The 23570-nt window shown below is 39.8% G+C and overlaps 1 protein-coding gene across 9 annotated transcripts in view; it reads left to right on the top strand.

Moving 5' to 3' along the window:
- Unc5d (unc-5 netrin receptor D) overlaps positions 1-22217 on the top strand; it is a 519921-nt gene extending 497704 nt beyond the window's left edge. For all 9 annotated transcript variants that reach the window (XM_005066591.4, XM_013110828.3, XM_005066592.4 and 6 more), the window contains 2 exons: positions 5289-5467; positions 16200-22217. In XM_005066591.4, coding sequence (XP_005066648.1) covers positions 5289-5467; positions 16200-16404 — 384 coding nt within the window. In that variant the 3' untranslated portion in view covers positions 16405-22217. The remainder of the gene's footprint in view (positions 1-5288; positions 5468-16199) is intronic.
- Positions 22218-23570: the final 1353 nt, after the last annotated feature.

A 23570-nucleotide genomic window follows, 5' to 3' on the forward strand; every position in this document is an offset into this window, starting at 1 on the left:
AACTATCCCTCCAGCTCTTTCCAATATCTGGGGAAAGGACGAATCCTGTTATCAATAACACCTGTTGTCTTTTCCTAAAATTGACTTGACTTTCTTTTTTTTCCTTTTTTCAATTTAAATTAGAAACAGGCTTGTTTTACTTGTCAATCCCAGTTCCCTCTCCCCTGCCCCCCTTCCGGCCCCCTGTCCCATCTCCTTTCTGCTCCCCAGTGAGGGTGAGGCCTTCCATGGGGATCTCCAAAGTCTGTCATACCATTTGGAGCAGGGCCTAAACCCTCCCCCGTGTGTCTAGGCTGAGAGAGTATCCTCCAATGTGGAGTGGGCTCCCAAAGTCAATTCATGTACTAGGGATAAATACTGATCCACTATCAAAGGCCCCATAGATTAACCAGACCTCCAAACTGACACCCTTGTTCAGGAGGTCTGGTACAGTCTTATGCTGGTTTCCCAGATATTGACCTGGGGTCCATGAACTGCCCCTTGTTTAGGTCAGCTGTTTCTGTGGGTTTCTCCAGCCTGGTCTTGACCCCTTTGCTCATCACTCCTCCCTCTCTGCAACTAGATTCCAGAGATCAGCTCAGGGTTTAGCTGTGGGTGCCTGCTTCTGCTTCCATCAGCTACTGGATGAAGGTTCTAGGATGGCATATAAAGTAGTCATCAGTCTTATAATCAGAGAAGGGCATTTAATGTAGCCTCTCCACTATTGCTTAGATTGTCTGTTGGGTTGACTTGACTTTCATAGTAAATGGTTGAAGCAAAGGGCTAAATATGGACAGTGGTCAGAATCTGATTACTGGGGAAGAGGAAGGTGGCATTGTAGACATGAATGACTTTGGAATCATAGACTAGTTTTGAATGTGGGTGACACTTCATGGTCACCAGACTGGAAACATTGACTTGGGGAGTTTAGGAAGTTAGCCTCTAGGGCTTATTGAGTGAATCCAGTGATGATAACATGGGACTTTTGTAACTTTTGATAAATGTCATTTATTTTCTTAATCTTTTCCCCCATATCCCTATGCATTTCAGCTCAGGTTTTTCATTCTTTGTCTTCCTTGAGTGGGTCCTCTTGGTGTCACAACTTCCTTTATTTGACAGTAATCATGAGGGATATAAGCATGTGTGTTCATGGTCAGTATGTGAGTTAAATGTCTAAGTCAACGTAGTGATCATTGAATCTATGCACTCAGTGGCCATGTTATGTCTGTCATTTCCCTTCATGTGTCTGGTCTAAATGGTTCTCCAAATAAATACTATCTTTGCAATGATCCTTAAAATAAAAGGGTTTTAGCCAAAATAGTATACCTTTTAAAAAAAATCTATGTGACTAGTATTGTGTTAGTCAGTGAATTCCTTCCTCTTAGATACAATCCTGTTGAATTACATAATGACTACTGCCAACTGGTGCTCTGTCAATCAACACTGTCATCAATCTAAAATCTGTAGCCAGGGACACTCTAAGGAACAGGAAAGAAACCTCGCATAATTTATCCCATCACTTTTTTCTAATATAATATTATTGAAGACAGTTTGGGGTAGAAATGACTTAAATGAGAATCTTGCATGTTACAATTTTCCCTTTAAGCAATTCTCTTATCTTTCCTCCAAAAGTAGTGGGAGTTGGGGGATAATTTGTCTGCTATAAAATAGAGTACTCAGAATCTCTCAGTGATTTACAACTCCCTATGCTAACTGGGTAGCAGCCGCTTATCTCAGATGTACAGAGCATGAAAATCTACTGTTCCTCTGCATATTTAATTTAAGCACTCAGAGAATGGGATGTACCTACAGCATTCTTATTACTTGGTTCAGATGTGTTTTAGGATGTATCGTAAATGTTACATAAAGTGCCACCCTGTTAGAGGGGAAATATTTAAGTTTGGAAATGTTAAAAGTGAAATGGATCCACTTATTAAAGTGTAATAAATTTTAAAATGCTTATTTTTAAATTTGACCTCATATATTTTATTCACCTTCAAAGGAAAACCACTTTCTCCTGCTTCATTTTCAGCTTCAAAGTGCCTTTTCTCTTGCCAAGAGATTCTTGAGGGTTAAACTGTACTAACTAGTCTCAGCACAGTCTGAGATCTGGTCTGATTTTTTTTTGAAGACTGTGCAGTTTGTAGGCAACTGCCCAGTTGGTCACATGCTGGATGTGAAGCATGAGGATCCAATCTCAGATCCCCAGCACACACATAGTTAAAAATACCCAAAGTCTACCCCTTACCCCAACCCTCATGAACACACACAAACACACACACACACACACACACACACACACACACACACACACACAATCCCTGCTTTTTCAGAACATAGAGCCTTATACATTCTAGCCAAGTGCTGTACCAACCAACCAAGATACATCCCCAGCCCAAGATTCTATTATTTCAAGCAATTCAAGGTAGCGTAAAGTTGTCCAAAGTTAATTTTGTGTCTTTTAATTATTTAGCCTGGGCCTTTGTTTTCTTCACTTTCAAGCCACCTTCCCCTCACTTAATATGTGTTGGTGCCATTTCACACAGAAGAATCCCATGTTGATTTGAGTAAAATTCTTTTTTTTTTCCTTCCTCTTCGGCCTCCTCTCCCTTCTCTCTTCCTTTCAGCTGTAGTCCTCAAGTCAGAAATAATATATATATAAGCTATTCCCACTTGATTTGCATTTTTAGAGGCTAAAAGAAATTTTACAAACCATGATAAAAAATAATGTCTACTTGTAACCTATTTTATGCAGTAAGAAGCTGAGTTGGTTTATTTTATAACCATCCAATATATCAAAACAGAATTGTCCACTCTGCCTGGAATAAGTACCTATCTGCTCAAAGTCTATTCAGTCTATGCCTACCAATCCTTCAAGGCCAACACAAACACCTCTTCCATGAAGATTCTCCTTCACATAAATTCTAAGGCATAGTATAGTGTATCAGCCTCACAGGACCTTTCATAACCACTCTGCTCTATGTATTTCAAGTTTGCTTTGAAGCAGTAAAATGGGGGCTAGCATGATTACTAGGACATCCAGCTTGCATTTTCAGGTGTGTCACAAGTTATGTGGGTGACTTTCAAGCTTTTTTACTGTCTGGAGAGTCTGTATTGAAGGAAGTCTCATTAGGAGGCTGATATGGGAGATTATATAGCATCAAGAGGTATAAGCCAGGGAGAACAGAGTCCTACTGCAGAGACATTTAAAAAAATTCCTGATTTAAAAACTGCTTTTGTTATTAGATCATACCAAACACCAACACTGAAAGAATCTGTGTAGATTGTTTTATAATGTAGTAAGTAACACCAACACTGAAAGAATCTGTGTAAGATTGTTTTATAATGTAGTAAGTAACAGAAGTAAATAAGATTGCTCAATAATGTAGTATGTAACAGAACTGAATAAGATACATTGTGGTATGTAGCACAACTGAAACCAGTCAGTAGAACTAAAATGATAACAGGAATGTGAGATGCAATACCTTACATGTGCGTTTGACCATGAAGCTGTTCTCTCTTCAAACACCTAAGATATGCTTTGGGGTCCCATGGGTTTTCAACATCCAAGCCATGTCACCATGTCCATTGATACTGGAAAAAGTAAAATGCATTGCCAAACATTAATAAAACCCTCCATCAGCCAGACTTTTTAGCTGACAGATCTTGAAGAAAACTTACCACACCTGATTCTTACAGTTTCACACACATGACACTGTCTGAAGAGGGTCACAATGACTGCAATGCCCACAGTAGAAAGACATAAAAAGGTCACAAGTCATGGAGAAATTAGTACAGGATTTAGAGTGGTAACAAGCCATGTGCTGCCATGAAGAGGGATGCAATATGCCATGCTGGATGAGCGGGGTTTACAATCTCATTACCAATCCTTCCCCCCTCCTTGATTTACTTTTCTCTTTAACGTAACAGGTTGCCACCAATTGGAGGCATAAAGAAATCCTATTATTGTAAGTCAAAAGTTCAAACATGGCATAGCTGTACTCTGTCTCACTAACTGAACCAAGCTAGTGCAAGTTGTTGCTACAACTCAGTTCCTTATCCTGTGGGACACAAGTCCCCATTCCTTGTGATGTCAATAGGCCACAATTATTCTGATCTCTTGGCTACACATCTCCTTTACAGGCAGATCAGAGCTTGAGCGTTGTCTGTCTTCCAGAGCAGTAGGAGATGCCTCCAAGTCTGGAGCTGCATCTTATTATAGTGAATTTACCAACCTTCCCAACCCAATACAGTCAAAAGACTTGGGGCCAAGGGAAGGAAAGAGAAATGGAAGGGAGAGAGGGAGAGAGACAGAGAGAGACAGAAAGACACACACAGAGAGGGAGAGAGACAGAGACAGAGAGAGAGACAGAGACAGACAGACAGAGAGACAGAGAGAGACAGACAAAGACAAAGACAGACAGACAGACAGACAGACAGAAGAGAGACAGCCTTTTCTCCTTTATGACAGCAGTATCTCTTTTATTTTATGGCTTATAATAATCATGGGCTTCATTCCACCAGATATTTGTGAATTCTTAAGATTCTATTAGTCCATATGAGCCTATCAACCACGGCTGCAACCTGACAGATATCCTTGTGACTTCATTTTGTATGTGGTGACCTAACAGTTGTGATGCGCAGATATAGCTAATCCTGACTGGACAGCTGTCCACTAGAAGCAGGTGGGCAGACAGCATGCGAAGTAGCCTTCCAGTCAGCACACTGCTGCACACAGCTCACAGAAGGGCTGTCTCTGGCAGCGTCTGTCTCACTGAGGGGACTTAAATCAAAACCAAGATTTATCATAGTGCCATACAGCTTTAGGACTGGGGAATAGAACAAACTTTTGTAGCATTAACATACAGTCTCCCCTTACAGCTTCCCAGTCTGCCGCTTTGATCAGCCCATTCATCTTTGGTCTCAATGACTATCAGAGGGTCATTCCTCATACTGAACCCAAATATGTCACCAGGTAGCTTCTTCATACTAATTCTCATCTATCTCTGAGAGCCTTAAAAAATAAAATAAAATGAAACAAAAGCCACCTAATTCTGCCCTTACCAGGTAAGGCAGGATACTGGTGACCTATGATATCCCTATGGAAGCAGCTTCTGTAAATCTTTAGGACATGACTGATGGGCCACTAAAGAAGGCCCTTACGATCTTGAAAGCTAAGGGAATCTGTCAGTGTGTTTTATGAATGCGTTTTGAGCATGTGTGTTAACACAGATGTTTTTTCACAAATACAAAAATGTCGGTCATGTTTTTCTTTGGATCTGATCATGCATCACTTATCTTGCTTATAGAGTGAACGAGAAACCATCACTTTCTTCGCACAAGAGGACAGTACTTTCCCTGCACAGACTGGCCCAAAAGCCTTCAAAATTCCCTATTCCATCCGACAGAGGATCTGTGCTACGTTTGATACCCCCAACGCCAAAGGCAAGGACTGGCAGATGTTAGCACAGAAAAACAGCATCAATAGGTAATTGGGGGCAACTTTTGCAAATGGTTTGACTTAGCAAACCCTGAAAAATAAAGTGAGCTGGGGCAGCCATGTGGGATGGGTATCTTGGTGGATTTCTCTAGTACATTTTTCTAAGGAGTCCAGCTGTTGTATCATTGTGTCAAGTGTCTACAGCCGTCTCACTCTGCCTCAGGGCACATTACCATAAAGTCCTAAAATTGGTTCTGACCATGTGTCCAGCTTTGCTATTTGGGTCATTCAAACAGGAACATAGACTGTGTTATCCTGGTGAATGATTAGAACATAGCTTACACTGGTACATAAACTCGGGGCAACAAATATCTTGTATGTCCTCTCTAGCCCCTAATGGGGACATACTCAGTTTGCAAAAATGGGTGCCTGCATACAATTTAAAGGGCATTTCAGGACAACTTTTTATATCTGCCACCAAGTGAACAGGAAGTTATCTTCTTTTCACCACCCAAATAGTATCCTGCAGAAAGTGACAGTCCTCGTTATTGCATGGGTTAGCTGCTATCCTGTCCTGGAGCCGACAAACCCCTAATAAGCTCCATTATCTCAGAGGAGCAGGGGTACTGGTGAGCTTCCCAGAGCAACACCAGTGGATGGTAGAAGATAGGATTGTGCTGGGTTTAGGATGACTCTTGGGGATAAGGCCTTGACAAATAAAAATTCTCCTCACCATGATTCCCTATATACCCCAAAATAAGCTGATAAGAGTGGATTCTACCAGTCATTATTATTTCCCTTTCCTTTGGTACTATCGATTTGTTTTGTTTTTCTTTTCAGAAAAAAAAGCTATTTTCTCACTGTTTGGCTTGCCCTTCCCTTCTCACCTTCTCTCCTTATTTCCACAGACATCATGCCTGACCCTTTTTTAATCCGAAAGGGAGGGTATGTGTCTGCCAAGAAAAGATAGAGTACTGCTCCCTGCTTCAGAGTGGATCCAGAACCCACAAGTGAAGGATCCAACCAGAAACTTGAAGGAGGCACTGTTGCCAGAAAAAAAAATGAATTTACAGCGAATAGGCACATCCCCAAAGAATAGATATCTTTTTTTAAAGGCAAAGGCTTATACTGGAAATAAAAACATTAAAATATGAATGTGCAGGAAAAACAATAGCTTAGAGAGGGTTCAAACTTAGCAAGTTTAAAAGAGGAGAGATTGCATGGTTGTCATCCTTGAACACAACTGTTCACTTTCTGATCAACATGGACACAGAATGAAAAAGGGACTCAGAAAATAAATTTTGTTGAGGGATAGGGAGACAGAAAAAGAAAGAGGTGGGAGGGGAGGGAAGGGTAGGGGGAAGAAAGGAGAGGAGATGAGAGGAGAGGATGCTTGCTTAGTAGGGACTCAAGTTTGCTCTGCAGCCCAGGTAATGTAGCCAGCTCCAGTCTGTGTAAGCATGTTACTTATATCCTCAAGTTTTTCTTGTAGTTATAGGTCATATAGCATAGATATTATATTAAGTCTCTATTCTAATTTTAAAAGTTATGATTATTAAATTATCGGTTACCAAACAGATGTTGCCTTATCCCACAGTCCCCATGCAACCCTGTGCACTTCTACTGATTTATAGAGAGAACATGTGCTCCAGCTCTGTTCTGTCTCCATTTACAATAGATCTAGAGACTGTGGCTCCAAAGTCATGTATTTCTGACCTCACATTGTAGGGAAATTGCAAATTAAGCTGAGGGTGACATTTAGCATCTTTTATTCCCAGACACTAACAAACATCAGTTGTCCATGCTGGAGTTAGCTGCCTGGTCATGAGCCTGTTGGCTTGTTTGTTTTCCCATAACACCTCATATCCAGGACAGTCTAAACTCCCTTGACATAGGTAATTCAAATACCTATTTTGTGGAAATTTTCCAACATAGTGCCCAGAACACTTTCAACAAATGTTCAATGTTCACCTCCACATTGTCAGGATGAATACCAAATTAGAAAAGCATGGAGGTGTATAATCTACTTGAAATCTTATAGGTAACATATTCAGTTCATCAGGCAGCATTCCCTACCTTCCTCTTTGTTCTCCATCTTTGATCTTCAAAAGCCTAACTGAAGTGAATGATTTCAACTAGGGTCAGCACACTTTCTGTAAAGGAGCAGAAAGGAACTAGTTAGGTCATGTAGGATCTGTTGCCACCTGCTCAGCTTTCTGTCTCTGTGGTGTGAACCTGCAGGAAAAATATAAAAATGTCCACCCAGAGCAGTCCTGACTGTTCTGGTGAACTGTGCCTATAAAAGTGGTCAGTGCCCTGCAATTCCCCTTCGTCTGCTGTTCCCAGAGCCCTGACTTAACTGTAGTCCCTCCTCACTGAGGAAAGCTTCCTTATGACTTTGTTGCTCTTGTCAAGACGATGCCAGGAATAGAGGATTCGCCTCTAGCTCTACTTCCGGCCTCCTTCAAGGTGGAGGGTGCTACTGAGTCTAAGGCTGACGTGTGCTAAACTATCTGGAGACACAGCATAAGAAGAGTGCTTACAGTCTACCTTGGCTCACCTCAATCTCACTTTGCTGAAATGGGCAAGTTCCTTTTATATTTTCATGTAGAGTATTATAGTAGTTACTGTTTTATTGCTCTATAAAGAGACACCATGGCCAAGGTAACTTTCAAAAGAAAGCATTCAATTGGAGTTTGTCTACAGTTTCAGAGGGTTAGTCCATGATCATTGGTCATCATGGCACAGAGCATGGCAGCAGTTAGGCAGGCATGGTGCTGGAGCAGGAGCTTAAAACTCATATTCGATTTGGAAGTTGTAGACAAGACTGGGCCTACAATGCACTTTTGAAATATCAAAGCCCACCCCCATTGACACACCTCCTCCAACAATGCCACACCCAGTCCAATAAGGCCATACTTCCTGATCCTTCCCAAACACTTCCACAAAGTGTGGACCCAGCATTCAAGCATAGAAGCCTATCGGGGCATTCTCAGTGAGGCCACATGGAGTACCAGAAATGAACATCATCCTTCATGCAGAGAAACATATATGAGAGGTGGAATGAAATCCATTTCCTATTATGTAATACCAGATTACTGATTTAATTCTCACACGGTTAGGAATAACTATAAAATTTATAAATCTGAAACACAGGCAATGTATAATTGTCAATATGCAGGTAGCACTGGATAAAAGCACTACTTCAGAGGCCTAGAATTCCACCATATCTAAACTGACATATTAGTTTGCATTGTATGATACTTATTTATAAATTACAATTAAGCATGTATAGGTAAGGCCGTCAACCTAGGAGAAATTCAATAAATAACTCCTGAATAAATGCTTTGAATTCTTCCACAGGACACTATCTTGACCATGACATCCTGCCTCCTTGGAAGTAGAGTTGACACAAACAGGGATCAAGGGATTTTTGAAAGTGAATCTTAACAAAAAAGCAAGCTAGAAAACCAAGTTGTCTTTTCCTGTATGTCTTAGTATGTGAAGCTTGTGAGTAGGAGTTCCAGAGTCTATAAGGCCTTATGATTTCTACATTCAGGAAACTCTTGTGAGGCCGAAGCTTTACTGTGTTGCTATGGGAACAGATGCAGGTGATATGGCTGGATGAATAGAGGGGAAACAGCCAAAGTAGAAGAAAATTACATCTTATTAACTGTCTTTCCCAAGGCCTTCCCTAATAGTAGACTTATTTGAAAATTTGGCAGCAATGCCAGAGAAACATATTTCTTGTTAGTCATCTAGTTCAAACAGATCAAATGTGTCTCAGGTGTGAGGTTCATGGGTGATACTGTAAAAGTTGAGAACTAATGAAAGTTCTCCAGCCTTGTGGCTGATGAATGGCACAGTGACATCTTGTTTTCGTACCTTCACAGCTTTCAGCAGGACCTTTAATGAGAAGCAGAGTCTCCTCACATTGAGGTCATATCTTGTCATTCCCTCTGTCCACCCTCTTAATTGGAAGCATCAGTGTAGTGAAATGGCCAGCGGGTGGAGAGAATGACCCAGGGAGTCATAAGGCGGCCTGCTCATGTGAGAAGAAAAATTCTCAAAGATGGCAAAGTTCCAGAGCAGGCCTTGGAGGTGAAGAAGGGAGGGTAAGGGGGCTTCACAAAGATGAGTCCGGGATGCATATAGAACAGCAACTTCCGTCTCATTCCTGCTTGGAACTTTACTGTGATGGCACCAGACAGAGCTTTCTTGGGTCTGCAGGCTAGAAGCCAGAAAGCACATCCTTACATTTAAGGTTGCATTTCCAAATAAAAAAAATAAAAATCCCTTCATGACATCTAGGAGAATTAATGCACAGGGAAATAGCATTATGTAGGTCCCTGAAGGTGACATACAATGAAGTTTAAATCAGATTTTCTGGTTCTAGCCCGGTAGACTTACTTAGGCTCTAAACTCTGAAAAGCCCATGAGGCCAGAGGGGCCTAACACAGCAGAGTGCTGGGCACTTGGGCTTCATTTCAGATGGATTCAATGACTCATGAAACTGCCTGCTGATATGAAGCAGAAAAGAGGCAGCCCTGGGACAGGTTTAGCCATGAACAAGCTGTATACGGATTGTAAGTGGCAGGTGTCCATCCTGAAGGCAATATGGAAAGGAAGCTTTTTACGATCTTACACTCTCATTGTTAGTGCCAAGGTGCGATAAAAAGAGTTGGCACCAGGTTTGGAGTTTTGCTTGTTTTTGGTTTTGTTTTGTTTTTGCTAGGCACTGGTAAGTTCATACTGATCTTGGAAGAAGTAAGCTTCTCTCTTTAAACATGACCCTTTTCTGAAAAGTGGGCATAGCAGAGCCCCCCAGACAGCCTGAGTGATACCTTCCCAAGCACCAGTGAGAACTATACTGAAAATGTTAACAATGGCTACGTCTGGAGATGCTGTTGCTATGGCATGCAAGTGGGTATCACCGTGATTTCACCGTATTTGTCACTGTGCCCCTTGGACTAGCCTCTCTCAGTGGTGCGTGAGCTTATGGGGTCAAAGCCGCATTCATAGGGCTGAAGTTCACACCAAGTAGTCTGCAGAGTGAAAGGTCTAACGGTTTTACCCTTCCCTCACTCAGGATCTGCATGGCATGCTTTTCTCTTGGAATAAACCTGTCACACTTTGCCATCAGGGTTCTCAGAAATGCCTCAAGGTGATTAAAGAAGACAATTGACTTGAATTTGAATACTTCCCCACCCCCCCATGGGTATATTTCAATTTAAAACGAAGTCCAGGTTTTGATTTGGTGGTCTTTGTCATTGTTCCACTTCCAAAAGCCAGAAATTGTCTTGTGTATCCAGGGAGGAAGAAAACTGGAGCTTTGAAGCAGACTGTAACTAGCTGCGTTCTCATTTGGCAGCTCACAGAAACTTCTTGGCCCAGGGGCTCCCCATACATTATCCAAAGAGTGAAGGTCCCTTCTGGCTTTCTTTCCAGGAGCAGGTGGTAGAAAGGAGCTCTGGAAGGGGCCAGGATGTTCAGACCAACATGGTGGCCATCTCCTTTTCACATGAAGCCATGACCTGCCTCTTGCTCACTCAGGAGTAGCAGTAGGCAAAAATCCTTACTAGCTTTACCTTGACAGTGGCTTTGCAGATTGTTGAGTTCCCAGCTAGCTTCAAATTTCGAGATGGAAGCTTGATGAGTGGAGCAAATGGTTATGATGTATCCAATTACTGTTATTCACTAAGAATGGCTTTTCTCTTCTATTTGCATTTAAAGAACTGTGTGGAGGGTTGCTTTGGGTCACATAAGAGGCTTTCATTAAATGAGACAATTAGGATGATAGCAGAGATACTAATATTGTTTCATTAGAACTGTGTTTCAATTCCCTATTCCATACTGTATAGTAGGATTATGCACTATTCTAGAAACAATGTTTTCTAATTTATTATAGATAGCTCAACTTACTTTTTATTTTTTCTAACTGGTAATCCCTTCAGAAAGAAGATATTCCTAAATTAAGTTTTTTAACAACAACAACAAAAAAACTTGATTTAGATATATATTTTTTTGGAATGTAAACAAACTTGCTACCTTTGGGGTTACAGATGCAATTGGCTGACAGTGTTGGGTAGAAGCCCAAATCCTTAATGAAATTATGCCCTGTACCTAGGAAAAGAGCCTCTATTGCCGACAATATTTGGCTGCAGCCCAAATGTGGACCCCTGATGTATGTTCCAATAAAATTCATTGGCACATTTATCATAGGAATAACTGACACTTTTTGAGGAAGGAGGTATATTGCCCCCTGTAGCCCAGCTTTAACCAAGTAAATGGAAAGCTTTGTTGACTGCTCGTTGAGGGGAGGTTCCAAGGAAGTACAGTGTGCCCTTGATAGCTCTTCAGAACATTCTCCAGGGCTCTGATGGTCTCAGATAGGAACCTTCCCTTATAAAAGCTTCCAGCAGAAGGTGTGGCCTAGATTACAGAAAGGTCCAGATTAAAAATTTAGCTAGGTCACAAGGAAGTCTAAAAGACTAAATTAATCACAGAAGAAAAATAAGGAAGAACTCAGTTGTATAGAAAACTGAAATGCTCAACAAAACACAATTAAATTTAATTTAGTAAACCATTACTACCTCAAGAACTTATATAGATAAATGTGTTTCATCATCTTAGGGTGACCCTTAGTTTCCAGTACCTTATAATTTATCTGTGCTTACTCAGTGACCATCCCAATGAGCACCAAGCCATGTGAGTCTAGAGCTCTGGGAAAATGACTTGAACTGAAAACCTACAAGATTCTAAAGTCAATCTCAAAATTCAGTGGTTAGGACTTCTGTCTGCATGGTAGATGACATATGCATGGTAGATGTGAAATTACTGTGAGGTACCACCCAAAATAGGCTTAGTTATCTAAATTACTTCAGTTGGTTAGAATTTGAAAAAGCTATGACACAAGGCTCTCTGGAGTTTAGAACATAGACTAACAATCTGCAGTCTCTTAAATGAGCATAATATAACCCCACATTTCTAAGTTATTCGGTACAGAAAGAAAATGAGGTTTTCTTCAGCTATATTTCTGATTATTTAGAATTTTTAGTTTAGGGTAATGTTTAGGTTTCTTCATTTCAGAAGAGGAAGGGACAGGGGGTGGAGGGAGAGACAGACACAGAGAGACAGGAGAGGGAACCACTGATTGACTTGGGAAATGGCTTAAAATCAAGATAATTTCCATTTTTTACTGGTAATGTTTGCTAAATTTGTGTTTTTACCAGCTGGTCTCCAAATGCATCAGAGTTATTGTGAAGAAAAATGGGACTTATATCTTAGGAACTGATAATTTCAAAAGTGTGCTATGGAGAAAACCAGTTGTATATATGGCCTACCACATTTTTAAAAAATCATATCGTGTTTGCATATATTCACCCCATAAAATGACATCACTATCTTTCAGGAACAGTCTATTGCAATAAGAGTTTAGTTTAGTTTTTTACAGTTTTTTTTCTGCTATAGACACTTTAATTGAATGCCTGTTAAGGGCAAGGCAGATCATTTGATTAAGACTGAAATGATTCCAACACTACTAAAAATAAATGGAAACTTAGAGAATTTTTGTGTTATACTGAGTGTGTTTGTGTAAATTCAAAGAATGAGTCTAAAAGTTATTTCAGGAAACACATGTCACTTGCTACAGTATGGTCACAGATCTGTGCCAATTGAGAGTTTTATTTTTGCCTCCTTTAGACATTCAGTTTCTTTAGCCCTGGATGCCTACCTACCCTAGATCAGAACATCCAAGGGGTTTCCCACAGCCATGCAGCTGATAAAGTCATCATCTAGCCTATTTGTTTTTTCTGGGCTGTATATCCAAAACTCCTACACACTGTGGACTCCTGGATATTTCTAGAACTGACTGGGACCAAGATTTGCCACCTGAAAAGCAAAAGCTTGAGGATTTTTACTGTTTAGTTATTATAGCTTTTATCTTGAAGTGCCAAAGATCCCTAAACATGTAAAAGGATCAATGTCTTAGAGTTCTGCAGTCAGACTGTCTACCTTGGGGCTCAGCAACCTTGAACATCTAGATACTTTTTTCAAAGGAAACACAAGGCAGGAAGTTTGGTCTTAATTTCTTTGGATTGGCTCTCAGCTTTAGACATCTAGTTAAGTCATAAGAGCACTGGATAGAGGCAACACAATGGCTTCAGGGCAAATCTGGTCCGTTCCCTGTCTGTCACAAGCTAAGAATAGTTCTTTCATCTATAAATACATCAAGGAGGGAAAACACCACAAGAGTAATGTTTTTAGAAAGGTGGAAAGGACGTGACAATCAAATTTCAGCTTTACTCCATAAAGTTTTTGAGAACAAAGCTATCATTCACATGAACATTGCTTCTAGCTACTCTCATAGTGCCATGGTAGAGTGCAGTAGATTTGGAGAGGCTGTCTTCGAACCATAAAACCAGAACTATTTACTATCTAGCCTTCATATGTTTGTCAACCTCTGAAATACATCATGGTCTAACATTGAGATCTTTATGAGCCCTGTCACAGTACAAACATTTAATGCTGTTTAATAGAAAATACAAAGCAGCAGCGTTCCTTAGTAAAATGGAGTACTGGTGTTGCTCTGTCAGTTGTAGATTATATTTTGTTTGTAGGGATCCAGTCCAAGGCTAGACTAGACCTCTACCACTGAGCCTCAGTCCAGCCTGTGGTTTTTGCTTTTTAACAAGAGTAGAGATCATAAAGACTTTTTATTCTTCCAGAAGCTGTTAACTGATATGGAAAGACATAGTCACAGCAACTAGCCAGAGTCTACTGAAGCCTGCTCTCTAGATGTGCCTGCTTTTCCACTATCCCTTCTAGTTCCGTACCACCTGAACCTTAGGAATGGGGATTTAGTAAGATCCAGCAACTTCTAGAAACATCTCCCCTTACACATGTGGAAGTGTCAGTGTTCAAATCAAAGTTTTTATATAAGAGGAACCAGAATTCCTTTAAGCACTCCAGCAGGTTTGCTGTTCCTATTGCCATGGGAGGGCTGTGTGGGATCGGTGAGTGTGAGAGAAGGTGAGGGGGAGGAGGTGGGCCAGCAGAGGAAGGCAAGAAAATATAGAAAGAAACTATAGACTAGTGTCAATATTCCTGAGTTGGCCTTCTCCCTTTCTTGGCTAAAAATGGTTTTTAGTCAAAGGTATACGCAATAATCCTGCTATTTATGCCGTTTGACAACCAGCTGACTGTAAAAGTCTATGTGTTTCCTGTAAGTTGTCATATATGATTGAAAGCTCATCTTCTCTTGTTCAGTGCCCTTTACAGGATTCCACTCTGTGGTCATCTACTGGGAAGACTGGTAAAACATGCAACTATCTTCAAAATAGGAACAGCTCTGCAAAATCTTTTCAAATCACTAATATTTCATCAGGGATGACATTTCTGTCCTTACTGTAAAAGTCCCTATGAATAACAGTGACCTTTAATCCTTTGTGTTGTCATAGTCCCCATCAAAGCAAAGTTATTATCTAAAAGGTTGGGGTTTGTTTCTTTTTCATTCACTGAGGACACTATATCATCTAAAAAAGACAAGTAAGAATCAATTACTCAGTTAATGTCAGCTAATGGATGTTGAATAAATACCTGTCACAGTATTATAACAAATGCCATGGCAGATTCTGGAAAGGATTCAATATGATCCTTAGCTTTCAGTGTTTTGTAGTCAAGAAAGTAGAGAGATTAGAGGGATTAGATGAAAGGGAAATGTGTGTGTGTGTGTGTGTGTGTGTGTGTGTATGTGTGTGTGTGTGTGTGTGATCTACATAGCTTCAATGGGGTCAGACCATGATAGGCATTTCTTGTGACTTGATAAATAGAAAGTAGGAATGCAGCATGTGTTCAGAGTTTGGATATAGAATTCCAAGTCCTTTGCTGTAATACAAATTCTGAGGTGCTGAGATGTAAATGAAGTCTGTCCCTGGGATAGAAGGGAGAAGCTGCTGAGTTTATCAACCAAAGAAACAAGGAAGCAGAAGGGTCAAAATGGAACATCCTAATGTAAGGGATCAGTAAAAAAATCATAAGTACTGGTGCTTATTTACTGAGTTTGAAGTGGTAGATAGACATGTAATTGCAACAACCCCTAAGGCTATAATAAACCCTATAAACAGCTTAATTAGCCAAGAAAATGGGAGGTTCACATTTAGAGCCGAAGAAGGGGTGGTCAGAAACTGAAGACAAAACCTTGGCAGGCCTTGTATTTGTGGAAAAGGTGGGGAGTCAAATATTTGAAAAAAAAAAAAGGTAATGAGTTTACCTCATCATATAAACTACTGTAAAAGAACATCTTAAGAGGGAATCATACATACATGTTCATACATGCAGCTAAAGAATGGGAAGAACCAAGGCAAGACCTAAAAGAGAAAGCCACAGGGATCATTCTAGACTGTAGCTGTAGTTGAGTGTTGGGATACAAACCAGAATGCCTCAGGCCTGCCTTTCTGGAACTTTCTACCCCTGTTTATTGCTGTTTTATTAAGTTCATTTTAGGGACTGGTGATATGGCTTAGCATTAGTGCTATTACAGATGACTTTGGTTCGGTTCCCAACACCCACATGGCAGCACACAGCTATGTGTATCTACAATTCCAGATCTGACATCCTCTTCTGACTTATTAGGACACCTGCATTCTTGTTCTATACAAATGAAAGTGGGCATACACATATAAATATAAATAAACAAACCTTTAAAGTTCTTTCAATTCCTTTACAATGATCATTTGTTTCATCTTTCCCATTTATTTACCTTTTGTTTAATTCTATCTAGGAATTTATCGTATTTTGCTACACAAAGTAGCCCCTCTGCTGTCATTTTGAACCTCTGGGAAGCTCGTCACCAGCAGGATGGGGATCTTGACTCACTCGCCTGTGCCCTTGAAGAGATTGGGAGGACACACACGAAACTGTCAAACATCACAGAGTCCCAGCTTGAGGATGCTGACTTCAACTACAGCAGGCAAAATGGACTCTAACCTGGTTTCCTCTGTTGAGGCAGCACTAGTAATGGCCAGCCTCAGGGCAAGTGGCTTCAACTGGGGAAGAAGAGGCAGATTTCTGCCTAGTGGCATTTGGGGAATTCAGCCTTTATTGAGAGTTAGTGAAAATCCCTGGTCGAAGAAAATGAGTTTGATGTAGGTAAAACATGTTAATAGTGGGGTTAAAAAAAAAAAAGAAGAAAAAGACCCTGCAATCTCCTCTGGGTCTACACATGGGTTAACATTGAATATACTCCTCAGATTTTGACTACTGAGGGGAGAGGTGAAGGTAACTGTAGATAAAAGTAGTTCTGAAAAATAGAGATTAAGTGCATGTTTGGAAACAGGTTTGGAATGAATTGCCCTACAGGACCAGCTGATTCTGATACCAGATTTTCAGTTTCCAACCTACTAGCATCTAGGATGTTGGAAATTGTGGTTAAGAGTAGCTTTCAGAAGTGAAACCAGATTGCCAATCTATTAGTGTGATGCCACCAGTGTTGGGAAGGGCATTTAGAATTTAGTATCTGAGTACATCACACCAGCACTTATTATATGAGTCTTTTAATTGGGACAAGATTGAAAAGCGAGATAGACCTCACACTAGTATTTGGTACCTCACCTTCATTTTTTCCCCTAGAAACAAAACTCATTTCTCTTCCCATCATGACAGTAAGGAGGAAATAAGGAACATGGTTATAAATTTCACCATGGAAACATACTTCTTCTAACTCAATAAAGCAGAACAACTTCTGTCCCCAACCAAACTACTCAAATCCCAGAATGCTGTTAGAACTCAGTTTATTCTATGGAGTGGAGACACCAGAGGCTATCCCAGGTCTAGGAAAATATCCAGAGAGCAGATGTCTCAGACTTCGAGTAAGCCTGATTCTCAGAGATGCATGGGTATTAAACCAAGTTCTCCAATATTTGTTCCTGTAAGAAATGTGTTTTACTATGCTTTTCCATCCAGATTCTGGACTCTTCTAACCTTTTATTCTATGCCATCACAGTATGTCTCAATGGAGCTTTAGGAGATGACATCTGTTGTCACTTTCTGGAAACTTACCTGATAGCCTTTCTGAGTAGAAGCTGAGTAAATGCATCCAAGAAACAGAATACCTTACCACAATGTCCTAGGAACCACATGCACCATGCAGAGGGACGCTGTGCCCTGACTGCCTGACCTCACATGTAGACTTTCTTCTTAGTACTGTTAACTCATAGCTCTCATTTTATGACTTTTATTAATATAAGGCAGTGTTATTGTAGGTTATTTGTGAGTTTCATCTCATGCTTTCCTACACTTTTGTATCTGATGACATCATTTTGACCAATAACCCTAGGAGACTAAAGATGACAGATATATTCATCTTCTGGCAGATGCTTTTGGTAACTGTCCTCAATGAGGACAGCCCAAGTAGACAGACACCTGCGTTCAATTCCAGGCAGCTACTTAGCAACTTTGAGGCTGACTACATTTGAAAAACAATGGTCAGAAGTAGGAGAAGTGAGAATCCTTGATAGTAAGGATATGGCTATGTGTTTGTTTTTGTGGGTCCTTTGTTGGAAAATAATGTTTTCAATCTCTTCCCAAGTGGAAAAGACCTAAAGACAGGTTGAAGTTATGATCCCATGGATAAGACATTGAAGAACTCTTGAATGTGTTAGCCATTTTGTCTAAATAATATGTGATATATCTGGTCACCTAGATTACATAGAAGACTTTTTCATGTACAAATCAAAACAACCCATATTGCTTTGCTCAGGAACCAAAGGCTATTATTCTAGTAAACAAACAAATCAACTTAGAACTGTCAAACCTACTCAGAATCCCATATCTGGACCTGGAGAAAGCCTTTACCTTAGTATTCTCAACTTATTTATTCAGTCTTGTGAAAAAGAAAGAGAAAGAGCATAAAATTATAAAACTGCTTGACATCACTAATACATTCTTTGGAAAAAAAGAGAGAGATGAAAATAGGTGATGAGTCACAAACCAGACAGGTGATGAGTGGCAGGATGGGATGCAGATGGAATCTGCATCCTCTGTTAGGTAATAAACTATTTGCAACCCATTCTAGAGAGATCGTATATTAATGTCCATTTGAAAGATATTTATTTTAATTTCCTACCCTATCCATTTCTCTTCTTTGCATCCCAATTGGCCTTATAATTGTTAATCTGTTGTGTGAGCCTACACATGTCTTTGTAGATTTTTAAAACTTTTTTATAATAGTATGAACAGATAAAAATTGTAACTTTCCTGGCATCTATATAGGATATTTTAAGGTGAGGTAACATGAACAACATAAATGTTGACCCTAAAGTGTCTGCAGTTCCCCCATAGGTTTCAGGTTTCATGTTTTGTTTGTTTCTTTTTTGGCCTGTGTTTATAAGTGCACTTGAGCATAGTATCACATTCAGTGATAAGGGGGGAAGTTAACACAAATCGCCTCACATCCAGTCTATAACTCTGTGAGATTCGCCTTGACTTCTTGTGTTTCCTTCTTTACATCTCTCTTATTTCTGCAAGGATGCTACACAGGATTTTGAAATAAATATGTTAAATTCTACAGTCTTTGCATGTCAGGGTTGTGTAATATTTTTTTGCAATGAAATTTCAAAGAGAACCCTGGTTTGTGAGATTTTCAGATCAAGGGATTATGTGTGCTGGGGGAGGGTCTGCAGGTCACACAATCTTAGCTCACCCTTGAAAGTGTGATGACTCACTGTGACCTCAAGCTTTTCCATTGTCTTCACCTGTCATGACACAAATGTCCTACTTGGAAGAAGCTTACACGTTACTTTAGGCACTGAATTTCAGAGTGTCACTGTCTTAGTACAAGATGAAGCAAACACTAAAAGTGGCCTTAAATACTTGGTAGGTTACGTAAAATTTTTACAAAAATATCCTACTTAATGCCAAATTTCTCAGTGCTCGGAGACATTAAGTCTAATAGTTATACTTAAAACATGAATTAAAATTATGCCATCAAAATGGTGTGATCCACAGTTTTGTCAGACTACATCATCATAAAGTTAATTTGTGGTCTTTACAACATCACATATACAATCTTAGCGTCTTACATTAATGTCCTTTAAGACAAACGGAAGCTTGTTCTGTGGATTTAAATGCAAACTTCATTTACTAGTGCAGGCAGACTCATAAAACTCAGATGTACTCCCACAAAAATTTTATTAGCCTTTTTTGTAAGAGATGCAAAGGAATTGATAGAGCTCCCTTTAAAGAGAGGAACTTTTCTCTTATTTTTTATTATTTTTATCTCAAACTGCTGTGGTCCTTTCATTTAGCTGACACAAGGACTATTAAGTCAAATCACACAGGGTTCTCTTTGGAGTAAAGTATCTGGATTTATTGCAGTGATTTTTTTCCATGACAAAACCTTTAACTATCAAACATGAAAAGCAAAGGCAGCAAATTAAAATGGCATGAATGGTTTTATACACTTTCACCGAATTTACCTGTGACTTTCAGAATGTTAACAAAATCTTTGGAATATGCTGTTTTTATTTTTTCCTTTCAGACATTTTGTTTTCAATTTCATGGTCTTTCTGGCCTCTGTAAACGTGTTGAAGGATAGAGATATCAAACATGCTAAAGGCAGCATTTTCTGAGGTCTTTATTCCAGCAGAATGAGGAAGGAGCCGGGAAACGTGGCCCCTTTGCATTCTGTCTCATGAAGCATTTGCAAAGCCTGACCCCTTAGTAACTCCCATTGTCTGGACTACAGGTGACAGCTTCACCACCTGGGAGAGCAAAAATGTGGGCTTACCAATGGTGACGACATTTTATTAGCCCTTTGGTGTTCATTGTCATAGCACTGTATTTGAACATTGATGCTTTTTGCCAACAGTTGAATGGCCATCGTTTCCGTAGTTGCCACTGTTTTGTCCGCATAGAATTTTCCTGAACTACAAGCAAAAATGTATTTTGTCAAATGTCACAAAAGTGAAAATGTTACTTATCTTAGATGTGTTGCACATTTTGTGTTTTTCTTTTCCAAACTCTTTCAAAAGCTGAGGTGACAAAGCTGTTTGGCTGTATTGACAGCATGTGGTGTCTTTTCCAGAAGCAACTCTAGGAGAGCCAGTGTCTACCGTGAACTCTTCATCCCCACTACAGGGTCACCAACAAAGCTAAAATGGCAATTTGTCGACTGTCATTATTTTCTGAGGATCTAAGGGGATGGCACCAGGCCTGGCTATTAGTCACTAGTGTGTAGTACTGTGATCTGAAGTAGGAAGTTTATCTCGCATAGAATAATTGTGGTTTTTGAAGCAGCTACTCATTGCTTTTTCCTTTTTGCTGTGAAGATCATGGATTTGGAGTGTCCTCACGAAGTGGGCCTAAGACAGTAACATTTCAACTTCATGTCTTTGAATCTACCATGCATCTGAATCCAAAGATAAAAAGGGCCATAAGCATCCTAGCTAGGCCTAAGCTTAAAATTCTCCCTGCCCTGACCATTATCAAGTTCAATAGGTGTTGTATCGTTTTTCCACAAAGTTATACCTTAGATTCTGTTATATATAAGTGAATTTGGTAATATCTTTCTTTACCTGATTGGAAATATGTGTCAGAGACTTTCACAAAAGGCATGGGAATAATGAATATGCTCTTTTGTCTCAAATTTAGCTAACTCTAAAAAAAATCTACCTAACTCAAGAGTGATTCATACCTAAATTCCACAATTGAGAAAGTTGTTCAATAACCTTAAAATCTGATACATTTCTAGTGGGTGGTAATCTAATTGGGGTTCTGATGAAAGCATGGCATTTAAAGGAACTATGCAAGCCAAATGTCATGCCATGAGAATCTTTCCTGAGACACAGGCATTCTGCACAAACGTGGAAGCAGCAACTCTAATATTACTTCTTTAGCAAGCCTGGGTAGTGGTGAGAGGGAGAGTCATCAGGCTAGAGCCCTCAGGGCCTCCTGGGAGAAAAGCTGAGAATAGAAACCCCAGAAAGCCTCCCACAGATGCTTCCTGCTCCCATAGAAACCTTCTCAATAAAGGGGGAGATACACAAGTGTCAGAATTTCCCAGTCAGGAAAACTGCTCCACACTGGATGAAGAACAGAATTTCCATTCTTCGTAATTAGGTCTGCTTGACACACACACTCCAGGAAATCATGACCTAGAAGTGTTGTAAACACAGCCAGGTAGAGGAATACTGGCCCATTTTCCTAGCCCAAACTTGGAAACATGAGTGATGTTTTTCCCTCCTTCTATATGGAAGAATTTAGAACATATTTCATTTTGTTCTTTTTATTTTGGGAAGGTATGTGGGGGTGTTCTTTCAAAAGATTCATTTTTTTCTCCAAACCTCGACATTTATTTGGTGTGTTCAAAGCCAAAAACTATGAAATAATCTCTAAAGCAGAGCTGAACACTAACTTGGACATGAAGCTGGAAGAATGAGCAAGCCAGAGGAGAGGGTCTAAGCAAAGCATGGCCTTCGCTTCATACCACACTTTTTGTGCCTTGTATTATCAGTGTAAATTCTGAATGTTGTACAGTAAATACTTGGACGGACTCCTTAGAGAAGGACGCAGCGGCTTCTTTTTCAGCACATGTACATATCTATAAATATATATACATATATATTTGGTAATGCCAAACAGCTATGTTATATTGTACTGAACAAAATGGCCCGTTTGGATGTTTTATGTAGAGTTTGCAAAAAAAAAAATGGATGGTTATCGACTTTTCAAGATAAATGTACAGGCATAAATTACTGCTTATCAGTTATTTATGAATAAAAAGTCTTTTATTGACATTTTAGGATATGCTCCATGAGTGGAACTTTGAAATCTCAGTGAGGACTCTTTCATATCCTAGCAGGTGTTAGGATGTTCTCCTCAAGGACAGTTTTCAAATCCTCTAAACTCAGTGCAACTCACTTCTCCCTCTGGCCTCAAAAAATGCTATGAGCCATTTGAATCAAATACATTATCTTCTCCAAAGGTCGCCTAAATACACACCTGCACACGTATGCACACACACCCCTTTGTTAGGGAGCAGCTTTAGATATGCTGAGGTAATCATAGGCTTACCATAACAGAAATGCCCTTTTGCACACCCCCAAGTGTGTACTTTTATGCGCTATAGAACACACTCTACAAGCTGAAGAGATGGCTCCATGACTAAAAGTATGTGTTTTTGTTCCAGAGGGCCTGTGTTCTGTTCCCAGCACCACTGCAGGGGACTCACAACCATCTATAACTCCAGCTCTAGGAACCCCGTCTCCCTGTCCCAGCTTGCAAGGGTACCCTCATGCATGTGTATATACAGACATCTGTGCATAAATGTGCATATTTTTGAAATATCTTTAAAAATAAATAAAACAGTCTCTGCCTTGCCATGGTAAAATAGTAAGACAATATGTAGAATTATTTATGGAAAAGTAGTAGGAAAATATGTAGAATGTTAAGCATCTCAACCACATTTGACTACCTGATTCTTTTTTCAATAATGTGTAGAATATGGAAAATTACCTAGGCATTTAATAATGAAAGTTTAGAGAGTTGATCTGAGCTGAAATAATATGATCCACTCAAAATTATTTTCTAACTTATTTAAGACTCTATAAAAGAAGATTTAAAACAGGTCTTAAACTAGTAGTTTCTACACACACACACACACACACACACATACACACACACACACACACACACACACACACACACCAGGAAAAAACAACTACAGCAAACCACTATTTTCATAGCAATCTGATAGGCTGTGCTGGTCTACTAGCTACACTTGGGAAGCTGTGATGTACAAAGAACTACTTTCTCTACTTCCCAGCAACCTGATGTGTGGGCTGTCTTAACGTGTGTGGGGAATCTGAGAAATAGAAATAGGCCTAACCTTTTTACACCATGTGGTTATCCCTCATGCATTGTCTGATGGCCCTGTGGGGATGGTATAATGTCCTCACCATGTCTATAGGTGACTCCAAAAGTTCTTTATGATCATGGTGAGACCTAGGCAGAGCTTTAACACTAATTTTAAATATTTAAGCTTCAGAAAGAAGGGGAGATGATTTCAGCTAACTAAAAAATGGGTGAATCAGTGATTAAAAAAAGATGAAAGTAAGCCAAATTTTCAGTATTTTCTGGACAGTTAAAACAATTA

Source organism: Mesocricetus auratus, unplaced genomic scaffold (assembly GCF_017639785.1).
Source record: "Mesocricetus auratus isolate SY011 unplaced genomic scaffold, BCM_Maur_2.0 Super-Scaffold_100026, whole genome shotgun sequence".
In the NCBI taxonomy this organism is placed as follows: Eukaryota; Metazoa; Chordata; class Mammalia; order Rodentia; family Cricetidae; genus Mesocricetus; species Mesocricetus auratus.